Here is a 16,838-nt window from a genome sequence, read left to right as displayed (position 1 = left end):
AGAAGTTCAGCCTGCCCCCAGCAAATGCCTTTAGGTACCTCCAAGTCCGTGACTTTCTCAAAAAGCAGGTGGGGACATTTCCGTTGCTACCCCCTCGAAGGATACAGGACAGGGTGGTGTCTGGCATCTGGGTAGGAGAGGGGAAGGTGTCAGACACCTACCAAGAGCTGCAGGAGGCGGAGGAAGCCTCAGTGGAGGAACTGAAGGGCAAGTGGGAGGAGGAGCTAGGTGAGGAGCTAGATGAGGGCCTGTGGGCCGACGCTCTGGGCAGGGTGAATTCTTCCGCATCATGTGCCAGGCTCAGCTTAATTCAGTTTAAGGTGGTACACCGGGCTCACATGACGACGGCGAGAATGAGCAAGTTCTTTAGGACAGGTGCGCGAGGTGTTCAGGGAGTCCGACGAACCATGTCCATATGTTCTGGGCATGCTCAAAGAATTCTGGCAGGGCTTTGCGAGGACTATGTCCAGGATTTTGGACACGCGGGTGAAGCAGAGTCCAACAATAGCGATCTTTGGGATGTCAGAAGACTGTCTATTTAATGTACATTTTCTTTTTGTATAATGATAACAGCCACCTAGTTTTGTTAAATATTTTTCAGTTATTAGTTATGTAAAAATTCTGTTTGAATAAAGCTTTAATAAAAACAATTTTTTAAAAAAGGAAAGTTGGTTTGATTTTATACCTGTGTTGTCCTTTGTTCTCCTCGCTATTAAAGACATCTGGATAAAACTTTGATTAATACTGGTCGAAGCATCGGAGATTTTGCAGATGCAACATAAGTGATCTCCATTTAAAATGGAGATGAGGAAGAATTTCCTCTCTCAGAAGGTCATTAATCTTTGGAATTCTCCGCCCCGCACCAAATGCAGTGAAGGCTGAGCCATTGAATATATTCAAGACCGGTTAGACACATTTTTGATCGACGATAAGTCAAAGATTATGGGGGAGCTAGCAGGCAGGTTGAGTTTAGACCACAATAATATGAGCTATGATCCTTTTTTAAAAAAAAATTTAGAGTACCCAATTCATTTTTTCTAATTAAGGGGCAATTTAGCATGGCCAATTCACCTAACCTGCATATCTTTGGGTTGTGGGGGCGAAACCCACGCAGACACAGGGAGAATGTGCAAACTCCACACAGACAGTGACCTGGGGCCGGGATCGAACCTGGGACCTCGGAGCTATGATCCTTTTGATGAGCGAAGCAGGGTCAGGCAATGGGGCTAAATAACCTACTCTTCCTTTTCCTGGTGATCATATTGTCCTATTCTACTGATGATGACAATTTAACTTAAATTGAAGTTAAACACGTTAGTGACCAATAATAAATATCATCAAGAAATGCCAACATAGTTGGGTTGGCCATATTCAAAAGCATGAAAACTTACTAAAGAATGTGATTGCTGCAAAGTTAGAGGGACGTTGACAAAGAAGGAGGAGAATGACGATGACAGACCACATGAAACTGAAAATGGGAGGCTGGTACGAGCGACTGAAGAGGAAAGCGGAAACCGGGATGCATGAATAAATGATCCAAGGACCTACCCTTAAGCTGATTACCACTACTACATGTCCAGCCCCAAACCATTACATTCCTGATAATGACACCAAATATGAAATAACTTATTACCGTTTTTCTGGTACGAACAACAGATACTTTGGGATCTTGCGAACTATACGAGAAGCTCTGGACACCAGTAGAAAAGTCAAACTGACTCATTTCCTCACTGAGACTACTATCAACCATGTATGATTGCGATGATAAATAATGGGGTTCATCTGGAGTAAGAGAAGAGTCACCAACATTAGCAAAGTTTAGTCAAGTTGCAGAACTGCCAAGGTTACATTTTTGACAATGTAATAAAAAATCTAATTCTTCTAACCAGTAGTACTTTCTTCTGAAGTGCTCGCAACAATTCTCAATTCATTTTGATAGTAGGTTAAAATGTCTTAATTGACACATGTTTTGGTCCTGCCAGAGGTTGGAGGGAGGTTTTTAAGGTCATCTCGGGGCTGGTACATGTGAGTTTCGAACCAGGCCCCTCGAAGCCATATTCGGGGTGTCGGACCAGCCCGGGCTGCAGGCAGGTGCGGGGGCAGATATTTTAGTCTTCGCCTCGCTGATTGCCCAGAGGCGGGTCCTGCTGGGGTGGAGGTCAGCTTCTCCGCCCTGTGCCTCGGCTTGGTGGGGGGACCTGGTGGAATTTTTGACGCTCGAGAAGGTGAAGTTTGAGTTGAGGGGCAGGATGGAAGGGTTCAACAACTCATGGGCATTGTTTATCTTGCACTTTCAAGAATTGGATGCCATCGAACATTAGGGGGAGAAGGGGGGTGGGTTTACTGTTTACTGTGTATGGGATGACCGTTGATTCTCTTTTGTTTTTTTCTGTTTTGTTGTATTTGGAATGTAAGGGTGATGTCTGGGTTTGTATGTTGAAGGGGATGCTGGTCAGGGGATTGGTATTGTATTTGTTATTGTTGGTTACCTTTTGTTTGTTGTGTATTTGATGAAAATGTAGAAAAGGAGAATAAAATTTTTTTTTAAAAATGTCTGAAATTATTTTCTCCCCGTTACTGGACAGCACTTACCACCGCGCCATATTGCTCTAAGAAGGGGTACAGAACAATCTGAACTGCAGATTACTCCATGACCACTATCAATACCTCTGTTTACTAGCAAGAAGAGTTAACAAAGACTGGATAATCCCAGCTTCTCTATTCACAGAAACTGCAGATTCTGTTTATTTTTTTGCGAAACTGGTGCAATGTAAAATAATGCCAAATTGTGCCCTGAAGTTACATTGTCAGAATAAAAGACAAAAATACATTGAACCCAACCCTGACTTTATGAATAAAGAATATGCCATGGTGAATCTTTCCGCAGAAGAGAGCATATCATTTTATTCCTCCCATTTTATTTACTTCACTTCAGCCCATCAATATATTCTTCCATGCTCTTCTCCCTTATGTGCGTAACTAGCTCCTATGAATCTATGCTATTCATCTTAACTGCTCAATATGGTCACAATTTCCACATCCAAATCACAAACGAAAGAGGTTTCTCCTCAAGTCTTTATTGGATATACGAGTGACTATCCTATATAGCTACCCAACATTGTCTCTACATTTACCTTTTCAAACCTGTTCATAATTTTATCTGGTTGGGCCTCAGCTTTCTCTTTATTATTTCATTCACAGAATGTGGGTATCGCAGGCTCAGCCAGCATTTATTGCCCACCCACAAGTGTCCTCAAGTACAGGCAGAAAAAAAACTCTAGCCGGCTCAGCCTTTCCTGATAGCTCTAATCTCTCACTTCCTGTATAAGCCTTGTAAATATGTTTTGCCCTTTCTCCGGGGTCTCTATACCTTTGCCGGTAACTCACATGATATCCACACGAAGAATGCTTCAAATCATTGCAAGAGGAATACATGCATCTGATTGTGAATTAATTCACAAAGTATCTGCTGGTTTAATAAATATTTCACTCAATTTTTAGAATTCACAAGGGGCTGAGAAATAGGTTTAAACAACAGCAGCCAAAGTCTCACTTCACAGTTATAATCCTGAAAATCTTCACTTTTTGTCGGAACCAAATATTGAGTGGCAAAACATGTTACTTTGAACTGCCACCATAATTGTTCTGGGACCAGAGTTCATACAAGCACCCATGAGAGTTCTCAATCTTATTTATGGCATTATAGGAAAATATTAAATTGAGGTGTTGACTTCCTCATATGGAGGATGATTGAGAAATTACAGCGTCACCGTGAGACTTTTTAGTGCACAATCCAATTGACAGATAGTGTGACATTGGCAAACCCCTGGGAGTAGGCACCTGATCACCAATACAGCTAGGAAATAATGTATTGTGCTTAAGACTACAAAAATTATGAGTGGCTAAACTATTACAGGAATAAATGGGTGAAAGAACTTGCATTCATAGAGTCCCTTATTACATGCCAAAAAAAGGGAGTAAAAGCATAGAGTCTGCAGGCACCAAGAAAGATCCCGCTAAATGTGCCGTTAAGCAGACTTTAACTCGAGTACGCTGATTCGTGCGCAAGGGGAGAGGTTGCATATCCATCCTTTCCTTGGTCATGTGTTCTGTGGTGACCTCATCAATGGAAAAGGAACAACATCAACAAACATAAATATTGCTCCTTTATTGGACAGTATTATTTAGATGCATCAACTTTTAATTCATTCCACAATCCAGATTATGCAGTAAAATTTCACACAAACCTGAATCTCCATCTGTGGCTTCTCTTGCCTCTTTTCGAATAGCAAAATACCTTCTTTTCTTTTCCACTGGGACCTTGAACAGAATATTTAATTTGACAGGGCATTTAAAATTTACAAATCTTCTGTATCGTGATCAAATATTTCCCATATGTTAAGCTTTTTGCCTTTCCAGAATGTTTTCTCGTATCATGTAAAATATGGAGACAGTGAAATTGGGGTATTATAAAAGTTTGTTTGAGCACGGTTCTAGTACAATATTTATTGTTACATAATTCCCAGCTTCACTTTTATCTTTCTCTTTGCGCTCTTTCCAAGTGTTCTATTTGTTCCTGGTTTCCATTCACTTTTGTTTCCTAGATCTTCATTTTCCTAACGCACAGATCCTTATTTCTTTAATCTTGTTGCATTCACTCCCAATTTCTTTCTTTACTCCTCCACACGCCAATGCTCAGATAAGCATGCATCACAGACATTTCCACAGAAAATACAGAATCTATCACCTTCTATACTTACTGCTGTATATACAAAAATATTACTTACTTCAATCTCCACAGGAAAACTGTATGTACGTTGGACATCTATCAGATTTTCAAGGATAAAGACATTCTGTAAAAGAAAAATGATTTGGGTATTGCACCTGATAAGAACAAAAGCCATTCCCTGATTAGTCAGGAATATTTCAGAGGGGGGCGGGGGACAGAGGAAGATCTTTGGGCGGATGTGTTGAACAGAGTCAACACATCCTCACATGTGCCAGGCTCAGCATGATTCAGTTTAAGGTCATTCACCGGGCACACATGACGGTAGCCCGGATGAGCAAGTTTTTTTGGATAGAGGACAGGTGCGCGAGATGTGCAGGAGGGCCAGCAAACCACATCCATATGTTTTGGGCATGTCCGAAGCTTAGGGGATTCGGGGCAGAGTTTTACAGCTGTATTGTCCACGGTGTTAAAAACAAGGGTGGTGCCGAGTCCAGATGTGGCGATTTTCGGAGTGTCGGAAGATCCGGGAGTCCAGGGGTGAGAGGCTGATGTCTTGGCCTTTGCCTCCTTTGTAGCCCAGAGATGGATGTTGTTCACGTGGAGGGACTCGAAGCCACGAAATTCAGAGATCTGGCTTAGTGACATGGCTTGGTTTCTTAGACGAGAGAAAATAAGGTGCGCCCCAAGAGAGTCAATGCTAGGGTTCTTCCGGAGGTGACAGCAGTTTGTCGACTTCTTTGGAGAAAACTGTCAGCAGAGGTGTGTGGCGGTGGTGGGGGGGGAAAAGAGTTAGATTATTGTTTAGAAGAGGTGGGACTTGAGGGAGGTAGGTTGTCTTTGCACTATTTGTACTGTTATTATTGTAAAATTATAAATGCCTTAATAAAATTTTTTTTGAAAAAAGCATTAAGTCATAAAAGTCTTACAGGACAAAAAGAGGCTCTTCGGCCCATCGTCTCTGCACCAGCCATCAAGCATCTATCTATTCTAACCCCATTTGGAATATACACATTTATTTTTATTCCTTTAATCGGTTCCATTTTTTCCCCTTCCCCCTTTTAAGGTCTCCCCACTTCAGAAATTCCTGTTTAGTTAGTTGCATCACCACAAGTCCACCATCCAGTGTCACTCAATGTTAGTAGACCAACAGAGCGCACCTGGTTTCTCTCTGCTAGACTACCCCACAATCCAAATTAGCAGCTACACTTGGATTTGGTCTTAAAATAAACTTTGCTTCAATTGTAGTTGATATTGCAATTCTCCAAGCACATTGTTCAGGGATCATGCATGTTAAGCAGGGATTCTAAATTGGTTATTTTTTGTATTATATTGTTTTTTTACCTCAAAATAACAAGGAAGCCAATTTATTTACCACATGAAAGCTAACAAACGTTTTGCATGTTGGAGTTGCCAATTTTAACATGCTCATTGAAGACATTAAAAAGAAAGCTTTTGTAGTCTTCTGATTGAACTAGAAGACAACGGTTAATTATATCAAAGCACAAACAATTGAGGATGCATTTTTAAGTCCTATATTCTGTGCTTATTACATTTCCAATATAAACATACACTATTGAAATTTCTATGCAAGTTCACTATGCTGACTACACGCTTCCACAAGTAGGTGGCTGCAATTATAAATGTAGACATCATAATGGAAAAGGCTGATTGGAAGCGTGTTCACAAATCAAGATCTTTAGTATATTAATACGAGACAGGTGTTCTTGGATTTGCTGATTTAAAGCAGTGGGGTGTCTTTGTCATACAAGGAATAATAAAGGGAACTTGTGTACAATGACTGAACAAGTTAAATTCAACTTTGATTCAATTATATCCCGTAATTCTTACTGGGTCTTTGGGGATTTAATTTCACAATTTTGTCCATTATTCTGCAAAAATGTAAATGGGTGATGGTTATAACGGATATGCATTGTTTTAATGGTGTTTTTAATGCTCACACTTTATGATTTTTACTGCTGTGAATCCAAGGGTATTCAAGATACCCTGATTAAAGGTAGACATTGGTATTTAACATTATTGGAGAAGGTTAATGAGTTTTCGCCTACAAGAGGAGCAGTCCACGGTTTTGATAGAACAGGGAATGGTTTGGGGTTTGGCAGAACTGATGTGAAAATCATGAGTTTGACAGTGCATCAGAAAGTCAGGTGAAAAGAAAAGAAAGAAGGCCCTTTGAAATCATTGTGAAGAAGCATGGCATTTGGAAGACATAGCTAAGGTTTGCCACAAATGTGATCTAGAGGACGGGTAGGGTGTGGGCCTGACAGTACTGGTGCTGGAGTCGAACGGCATGGAACAAAGAAAAATTACAGCACACGAACAGGCCCTTCGGCCCTCCAAGCCTGCGCCGTCCAGATCCTCTATCTAAAACAGTCGCCTATTTTCTAAGAATCTGTATCCCTCTGCTCCCTGCCCATTCATGTATCCATCTAGATACTTCTTAAATTATGCTATCGTGCCCGCCTCCACCACCTCTGCCGGCAATGCGTTCCAGGCACCCACCACCCTCTGCGTAAAGAACTTTCCATGCATATCTCCCTTAAACTTTTCCCCTCTCACCTTGAACTCGTGACCCCCAGTAATTGAGTCCTCCACTCTGGGGAAAAAGCTTCTTGCTATCCACCCTGTCTATACCTCTCATGATTTTGTAGACCTCAGTGAGGTCCCCCCTCAACCTCCGTCTTTCCAATGAAAATAATCCTAATCTACTCAACCTCTTTTCATAGCTAGCGGCCTCCATACCAGGCAACATTCTGGTGAACCTCCTCTGCACCTTCTCCAAAGCATCCACATCCTTTTGGTAATGTGGCGACCAAAACTGTACGCAGTATTCCAAATGTGGCCGAACCAAAGTCTTATACAACTGTAACATGACCTGCCAACTCTTGTACTTAATACCCTTTCCGACGAAGGAAAGCATGCCGTATGCCTTCTTGACCACTCTATCGACCTGCGCAGCCACCTTCAGGGTACAATGGACCTGAACACCCAGATCTCTCTGTACATCAATTTTCGCCAGAGCTTTTTCCTTTACCGTATAGTTCGCTCTTGAATTGGATCTTCCAAAATGCATCACCTCGCATTTGCCCGGATTGAACTCCATCTGCCATTTCTCCACCCAACTCTCCAATCCATCTATATTCTGCTGTATTCTCTGACAGTCCCCTTCACTATCTGTTACTCCATCAATCTTAGTGTCATCTGCAAACTTGCTAATCAGACCACCTATACCTTCCTCCAGATCATTTATGTATATCACATACAGCAGTGGTCCCAGCACAGATCCCTGTGGAACACCACTGGTCACAGTTCTCCACTTTGAGAAACTCCCTTCCACTACTACTCTCTGTCTCCTGTTGCCCAGCCAGTTCTTTATCCACCTAGCTAGTACACCCTGGACCCCATGAGACTTCACTTTCTCCATCAGCCTACCATGGGAACCTTATCAAATGCCTTACTGAAGTCCATGTATATGACATCTACAGCCCTTCCCTCATCAATCAACTTTGTCACTTCCTCAAAGAATTCTATTAAGTTGGTAAGACATGACCTTCCCTGCACAAAACCATGTTGCCTATCACTGATGAGCCCATGTTCTTCCAAATGGGAATAGATCCTATCGCTCAGTATCTTCTCCAGCAGCTTCCCTACCACTGACGTCAGGCTCACCAGTCTATAATTACCTGGATTAGCCCTGCTACCCTTCTTAAACAAGGGGACAACATTAGCAATTCTCCAATCCTCCGGTACATCACCAGTGTTCAAGGATGCTGCAAAGATCTGCTATGGCCCCAGCTATTTCCCCTCTCACTTCCCTCAGTAACCTGGGATAGATCCCATCTGGACCTGGGGACTTGTACACCTTAATGCCTTTTAGAATACCCAACACATCCTCCCTCCTTATGCCGACTTGACCTAGTGTAATGAAACATCTATCCCTAACCTCAACATCCGTCATGTCCCTCTCCTGGGTGAATACCGATGCAAAGTACTTGTTAAGAATCTCACCCATTTTCTCTGACTCCACGCATAACTTTCCTCCTTTGTCCTCGAGTGGGCCAACCTTTTCTCTAGTTACCCTCTTGCTCCTTACATATGAATAAAAGGCTTTGGGATTTTTCTTAACCCTGTTTGCTAAAGATATTTCATTACCTCTTTTAGCCCTCTTGATTCCTAGTTTCAGATTGGTCCTACATTCCCGATATTCTTCCAAAGCTTTGTCTGTCTTCAGTCACGTACACGTTATGCATGCTTCCTTTTTCCTCTTAGCTAGTCTCCCAATTTCACCGGTCATCCATGGTCCCCTAATCTTGCCATTTCTATCCCTCATTTTCACAGGGACATGTCTGTCCTGCACTCTAATCAACCTTCCTTAAAAGACTCCCACATTTCAAATGTGGATTTACCCTTAAACAGCTGCTCCCAATCCACATTCCCCAGCTCCTGCCGAATGTTAGTATAGTTGGTCTTCCCCCAATTTAGCACTCTTCCTTTAGGACCACTCTTGTCTTTGTCCATGAGTATTCTAAAACTTACGGAATTGTGATCACTATTCCCAAAGTAATCCCCGACTGAAACTTCAACCACCTGGCCAGGCTCATTCCCCAACACCAGGTCCAGTATGGCCCCTTCCTGAGTTGGACTATTTACATACTGCTCTAGAAAACCCTCCTGGATGCTCCTTACAAATTCTGCTCCATCTAGACCTCTGACGCAGTGTATCCCAGTCAATGTTGGGAAAATTAAAATCTCCTATCACCACCACCCTGTTGCTCCTACATCTTTCCATAATCGGTTTACATATTTGTACCTCTATCTCACGCTCGCTGTTGGGAGGTCTGTAGTACAACCCCAACATTGTTACCGCACCCTTCCTATTTCTGAGCTCTGCCCATATTGCCTCACTGCCCATATCGCATAGAACATTACAGCGCAGTGCAGGCCCTTCGGCCCTCGATGTTGCGCCAACCTGTGAAACCACTCTAAAGCCCATCTACACTGTTCCCTTATCGTCCATATGTCTATCCAATGACCATTTGAATGCCCTTAGTGTTGGCGAGTCCACTACTGTTGCAGGCAGGGCAATCCACACCCTTACTACTCTCTGAGTAAAGAACCTACCTCTGACATCTGTCTTATATCTATCTCCCCTCAATTTAAAGCTATGTCCCCTCGTGCTAGACATCACCATCCAAGGAAAAAGGCACCAGAATTGCACGCAATACTCCAAATGCGGCCACACCAGAGTTTTGTACAGCTGCAACATGACCTCATGGCTCCGAAACTCAATCCCTCTACCAATAAAAGCTAACACACCGTACGCCTTCTTTTAAAAACATTTTTTTTTTTTTTTTTTTTTTTTTAATTCTCCTTTTCACATTTTCTCCCACATTTACATCCATCAACAATGAACAATAATCAGCAAGATATGTCAGTCCCCATAATAACAACAATCCCATCTACCCACCAACCCCCAAACCTCAACCCGCATGTTTACATAAACAAATGACAAAAAGGAATCAGGGATTACCCGTAGTCACCCTTAATCTTACACAGTTCCTCCCCCCCCCCAGGTCTCCAGTTCCTCCCGTCCACTGCCTCTTGTAAAACTCCTCCTCCCAACCTCGGTTCCTTCCCCCCCGGCTAGACCACTCGACCCTGTTCTGCCAGACTCAGATGGCCGCAGACCCTCCCCCCACCACACTCCCATTCACTGGCCGGCTTAAACCGTCCAGCGTGGAGGCCCCCGCCCGGGTCCCTTTCCCACTTGCCCGGCCCCAGGAAAGCCCAAAGATCCCCTTTTAGCACACAAACCCCACATATCCACCTAAACCCCAAAGAACCCTCATTTCGAGTGAAAGTCCCGTCCCTTCCCTTGTCCAAATATACACCACATTGGCTCCTTTAGCCTCTACACTCACGCGCAGTGATACAAAAAAGAAGCAAAATACAGTCAGTCATGAGGTTACATCGGCACATGGCCATTCCTCAATTTGTCAGTTCTGCCACAGTCCTTCTGCTTTCGCAAACTCCTCCGCTGCTTCCGCCGTTCCAAAATAAAAGTCCCTGAGCTTGTAAGTCACCCTCAGCTTTGCTGGATATACAATGGCGCACCGCACCTTGCTAATGTACAGTGCCCTCTTCACCCGGTTGAAGGCAGCCCGCCTCCTTGCCAGCTCCACTGTAAAGTCCTGGTAGATGCGTATACCAGCTCCAGCCCACTGCACCACCCACTTCTGCTTGGCCCAGCTCAGGACCTTCTCCTTCACACTGTACCTACGGAAGCACAGAGTCACTGCCCTTGGCGGCTCACTCGCCTTTGGTACCGGCCTCCACGACCGATGAGCCCAATCCAGTTCATATCGGGAGGGATCCTCCCCCTCCCCCAATAGTTTTGCCAGCATCGCGGCAAAATACTCAGTCGGCTTCGGTCCTTCAACTCCTTCGGGCAACCCAACAGTCCTCAAATTCTGTCGCCTGGATCCGTTTTCCAGGTCTTCCATTTTTCCTCGCAGATCCTAGTTAGTGTCCATCACCTTCAGCATCTCTTTCCCCATCGAGGCAAGTTGATCACCGTGCTGCAATAACGTCTCCTCCACTTCCTTCAGCGCCTCCCCTTGCTCTTGCACCTCCGTCCTCACCGGGGAAACCGCCTCTTCCACCAGCACACTCAAAACCTCCCTCACCTCCTTCCTCACCATCTCCATGCATTTCACAATCTGCGCCAACTGCTTTTCAAATTCCGCAGCCAACACCTTAGTTATTTCTTCAGCCGTAAGCAGTGCGGCCTTCCCTGGTGCTCCAGCCTCCATTTTCCTTGGTGACCCTTCCACTCTCCGACGGACCTTCAGCTGTTTTTTTATCCGGCCATTTTTTTGCTCACCCTCGACATTTTTCTTTGTTTTTTTTTCCCTCCTGTGTCTTCACTGTGCCTCCTCCGTGCCTTCTCCCTGCTTCTGCCGCCTCCGTGGACCCTGGGACCGGGCTTAAAGCCCCGAAAATGCCGTTCCCGAACGGGAGCCCTCCATTGTGCGGTCGTCTCCCGCCCGCCGTCACCGGAAGCCACCGTATGCCTTCTTAACAACCCTCTCAACCTGGGTGGCAACTTTCAGGGATCTATGTACATGGACATCGAGATCTCTCTGCTCATCCACACTGCCACGAATCTTACCATTAGCCCAGTACTCGGTCTTCCTGTTATTCCTTCCAAAATGAATTAAATGCATTAAACTCCATTTGCCACCTCTCAGCCCAGCGCTGCAGCTTATCTATGTCCCTCTGTAACTTGTAACATCCTTCCGCACTGTCTACAACTCCACCGACTTTAGTGTCATTTGCAAATTTACTCACCCATCCTTCTACGCCCTCCTCCAGGTCATTTATAAAAATGACAAACAGCAGTGGCCCCAAAACAGGTCCTTGTGGTACACCACTAGTAACTGGACTCCAGTCTGAACATTTCCCATCAACCACCACCCTTTGTCTTCTTCCAGCTAGCCAATTTCTGATCCAAACTGCTAAATCACCCTGAATCCCATGCTTCCGTATTCTCTGCAGTAGCCTACCGTGGGGAACCTTATCAAACGCTTTACTGAAATCCATATACACCACATCAACTGCTTTACCCTCATCCACCTGTTTGGTCATCTTCTCAAAGAACTCACGACCTATCCTTCACAAAACCGTGTTGACTATCTCTAATCAAATTATTCCTTTCCAGATGATTATACTTCCCATCTCTTAATAACCTTTCCAAGATTTTGCCCACAACACAAGTAAGGCTCACTGGTCTATAGTTACCGGGGTTGTCTCTACTCCCCTTCTTGAACAAGGGGACAACATTTGCTATCCTCCAGTCTTCTGGCACTATTCCTGTAGACAAAGATGACTTAAAGATCAAAGCCAAAGGCTCAGCAATCTCCTCCCTAACTTCCCAGAGTATCCTCGGATAAATCCCATCCGGCCCAGGGGACTTTTCTATTTTCACACTTTCCAGAATTGCTAACACCTCCTCCTTATGAACCTCAAGCCCTTCTAGTCTAGTAGCCTGAATCTCAGTATTCTCCTCGACAACATTGTCTTTTTCCTGAGTGAACACTGACGACAAATATTCATTTAGCGCCTCTCCTATCTCCTCTGACTCCAAGCACAACTTCCCACTACTGTCCTTGACTGGCCTTACTCTTACCGTAGTCATTCGTTTATTCCTGACATAGCTATAGAAAGCTTTAGGGTTATCCTTGATCCCACCTGCCAAAGACTTCTCATGTCCCCTCCTGGCTCTTCTTAGCTCTCTCTTTAGGTCCTTCCGAGCTAACTTGCAACTCTCGAGCGCCTTAACTGAATCTTCACGTCTCATCTTTACATAAGCCTCCTTCTTCCTCTTGACAAGTGATTTGACTGCTTTAGTAAACCACGGTTCCCTTGCTCGACCACTTCCTCCCTGCCTTTCAGGTACATACTTATCAAGGACAGGCAGTAGCAGTTCCTTGAACAAGTGCCACATTTCCATTGTGCCCATCCCCTGCAGTTTTCCTCCCCATCCGATGCATCCTAAGTCTTGCCTCATCGCATCATAATTGCCTTTCCCCAGAGATAACTCTTGCCCTGCGGTATATACCTATCCCTTTCCATCACTAAAGTAAACGTAATCGAATTGTGGTCACTATCACCAAAGTGCTCACCTACCTCCAAATCGAACACCTGTCCTGGTTCATTACCCAGTACCAAATCCGATATGGCCTCGCCTCTCGTTGGCCTATCTACATACTGGGCGGGATTCTCTGCAATCGGCGCGATGTCCGCCGACTGGTGCCAAAAACGGTGCGAATCAGTCTGGCATCGCGCCGCCCCAAAGGTGCGCGGGAAAGGCCTTTGGTGCCCCTTTGAAGTCTCCGCATCTTGAGGGGCCGAGCCCTCACCTTGAGGGGCTAGGCCCACGCCGGACTGACTTCCGCCCCGCCAGCTGGCGGGAAAGGCCTTTGGTGCACCGCCAGCTGGCGCGAAACTGACTTTGCCGGGCGGCGCATGCGCGGGCGAGTCAGCAGCCGCTCACGGCATCCCCATGCATGCGCAGTGGAGGGGGTCTCTTCCGCCTCCGCCATGGTGGAGACCATGGCGAAGGCGGACGGAAAAGAGTGCCCCCACGGCACAGGCCCGCCCACGGATCGGTGGGCCCCGATCGCGGGCCAGGCCACCGTGGCTGCGCCCCCCCCCCCCCCCCCCCCCCCCCAGGACCCCGGAGCCTGCCCGCGCCGCCTTGTCCCGCCGGTAAGAGGTGGTTTGATTCTCGTCGGCGGGACAGGCATTCCAGCAGCTGGTCTTCGGCCCATACGGGCCGCCAACCGGCGCGATTCCCGCCCCCGCCGAATATCCGGTGCCGGAGAATTCGGCAACCGGCGGGGGCGGGATTCATGCCAGCCCCTGCCGATTCTCCGACCCGCGGGGGGGGGGGGGGGGTCAGAGAATCCCGCCCACTGTGTCAGGAAACCCTCCTGCACACATTGGACAAAAACGGACCCATCTAAAGTACTCGAACTATAGCTTTTCCAGTCAATATTTGGAAAGTTAATGTTCCCTATAACAACTACCCTGTTGCTTTCGCTCCTATCCAGAATCATCTTTGCAATCCTTTCCTCTACATCTCTGGAACTTTTCGGAAGCCTATAGAAAACCCCTAACAGGGTGACCTCTCCTTTCCTGTTTCTAACCTCAGCCCATATTACCTCAGTAGACAATGCAGTCTCACCAAATCCCTGTACAATTGAAGCAATTTCCTTCTTCTTATACTCGAAATCCCCTTGCAATTAAGGCCAAATAGCATTTGCTTCCCAATTGTTTGGTGTACTGCATGTTAGCTTTCCATATTCATTATACACATATATCCAAGTCACTCTGAACACCTACATTTTAAAGTTTGTTTCAAAAAAAATTCTGCCTTTCTGTTCTTCTTGCCAAAGTAGACACCTTGCATTTTCCCTCATTATATTTCATCTGCCAATTTTTGCCCACTCACCTAAACTATCTATATCCCTTTGCAGACTCTTCTCCACCTCGCAACTTCCTGTTCTACCTATCTTTATATCAACTGCAAATTTGGCTACAATACCCTCTGTCCCTTCATCCAAGTCATTATAATAGATTGTAAATAGTTAAGGCCCCTGCAGATCCCTGTGGCACTGCATTAGTTATAGTCAGCCAGCTTGACAATGACCCATTTATCCTGACTCAGTTTCCGGTTAGCCAATCCTCGATCCATGCCAACATAATACAATACCCTCCCCTCCCACCAACACCATTATCTCTTTATCTGGTGACTCTTTTCATGTGGTATCTTATCAAATGACTTTTGGAAATCCAAATAGGTTACATCGACTGGTTGCCCATTTTCCTCACCCTCCTTGTTGCATTCTTCCTCAAAGAACTCTAAGAACATAGTGGTGAGAAGGGCAGGCATGTGGTAGATGAAATTTAATATAGAAGTGTGAAATAATTAATTTTGGTCAGAAGAATGCAGAAAGGCAATATAAACTAAATGATACAATTTTGAAAGGGGGCAGGAACAGAGAATCTGGAGGTACACAAACATAAATCTGGAGTGGCAGGACAAGTTGAGCTAGTTGTTAAAGAAGCAGTTAGGATCATTGGCTTTGTAATAGAGGCACAGGGGTCAAAAGAAAGGAAGCTATGATGAACCTTTATAAAATACTGGTTCGGCACCAGTTGGATGTTGTCTCCAGTTCTAGGCATCATTCTTTGCTAAGGATGTCAAGGCTTTAAAAAGGATGCAGAGGATATTTACAAGAATGGTACAAAGAATAAGAGTTCAGTTGTGAGAAGAGTCAAGAGAAACTGGGACTTCTCCAGTGGAGTAGAGAAGGCGAAGAGAAGGTTTGATAGAGGTGTTCAAAGTCATAAATGCTTTTGATACAGTAAATAAGGAGAATTTGTTTCCAGTAGCAGTGGGGTCAGAACCCAAGGACACAGATTTAAGAAAAACAGCAAAACAACCAGAGACGAGGGAAAACACTTTACGCAGTGACTTATGATCTGAAAGGGTGGTGGACGTAGATTAAATTGGAACTTTCAAAAGGGAATTGGATGATCACTTGAGAAAGGAAATGCTCTGGGCTATGGGGAAAGAAATGGGGACTGGGACTAATCAATAGTTATTTCAAAGAGCTACCACAAACACAGTTGGTCTTTTGGCCTCTTCCTGTGCTATGCTAGACTACAATTCCATGAAATATTGCTAACTCAAGGGTATAAATTTAAGATCACAAAAAAGAATGAGGTGATAGGTTTGAGTTTTGCATTGCAGAGGATTATTAAGTCATAGAATTCCTCATCAAAAACAGTAAAGGAAGAAGAATCCACATTAATTTTCAACAAGACATCAAATAAATAAGAATCTATTTTCAAAGAAAGTAAAGGGTGTGGAAATCGGAGTCAGTAGATCGCTTCTTTGGGGGGCTATCACAAGCATGGTGGACCAATAGTCTCCTCCTCCTGCAGTTTACACTTGAGATTTTATCAAATGTCTACCAATTATGTTCCTGGGCCTTCAAAACACCATGTAGGAATTCACAAAAAGAATACCATCTTCCCACTCCATACCACAGGGATTAATCATGTTCATTAAAAGAAAGTACAAATACTGCAATCATTTCCAAGAATGCTCACGTTCTGCACTATTATGACACTATTAACTGCAACTGTTCCTAATATCAGTAACGGACATGGAAATAATTAAGCAAAGCATAATCTCAGGCAGAATTTGACTTTTAAATTCAAGAATTCCATCTTACCTTCTCTGGCTTTTCACTAAAAAGGAAGCCTTGATAAAACTTAGCTTCTGTGAAAATACAACAGAGGACTGCAATCATGCAGTTATAAGCAGCACAATGATACTGTCTTCTCTTCTCCACAAGCTGAGTTTCACCAGCCATGTTTTCAGTAACTGCATCATAGCAGGACCTTCAGAGGACAGAAAGAAAACAAACATTCTGTTACTTGCATAACTGCAAAGTGTTTTCTGAAAAAGTCAATGACAACATTTTCAGCTCGGATTTTTTTAAAATCCAAGTGGCAT

General features: G+C 44.5%; 1 protein-coding gene across 5 annotated transcripts in view; it reads right to left on the bottom strand.

Annotated features, from left to right (window-relative positions):
* prkdc (protein kinase, DNA-activated, catalytic subunit) overlaps positions 1-16,838 on the bottom strand; it is a 344,146-nt gene that overhangs the window by 205,066 nt on the left and 122,242 nt on the right. For all 5 annotated transcript variants that reach the window (XM_072467802.1, XM_072467803.1, XM_072467800.1 and 2 more), the window contains 4 exons: positions 16,555-16,723; positions 4,788-4,853; positions 4,248-4,320; positions 1,634-1,782 (listed from right to left, as the gene is read on the bottom strand). In XM_072467802.1, the coding sequence (XP_072323903.1) occupies positions 1,634-1,782; positions 4,248-4,320; positions 4,788-4,853; positions 16,555-16,723 (457 nt within the window). The remainder of the gene's footprint in view (positions 1-1,633; positions 1,783-4,247; positions 4,321-4,787; positions 4,854-16,554; positions 16,724-16,838) is intronic.

The sequence above is a fragment of the Scyliorhinus torazame genome, chromosome 11 (assembly GCF_047496885.1).
Source record: "Scyliorhinus torazame isolate Kashiwa2021f chromosome 11, sScyTor2.1, whole genome shotgun sequence".
NCBI lineage: Eukaryota > Metazoa > Chordata > Chondrichthyes > Carcharhiniformes > Scyliorhinidae > Scyliorhinus > Scyliorhinus torazame.
Note: the sequence above shows the minus strand (reverse complement) of the source record. Positions and strands in the feature narration are given on the sequence as shown.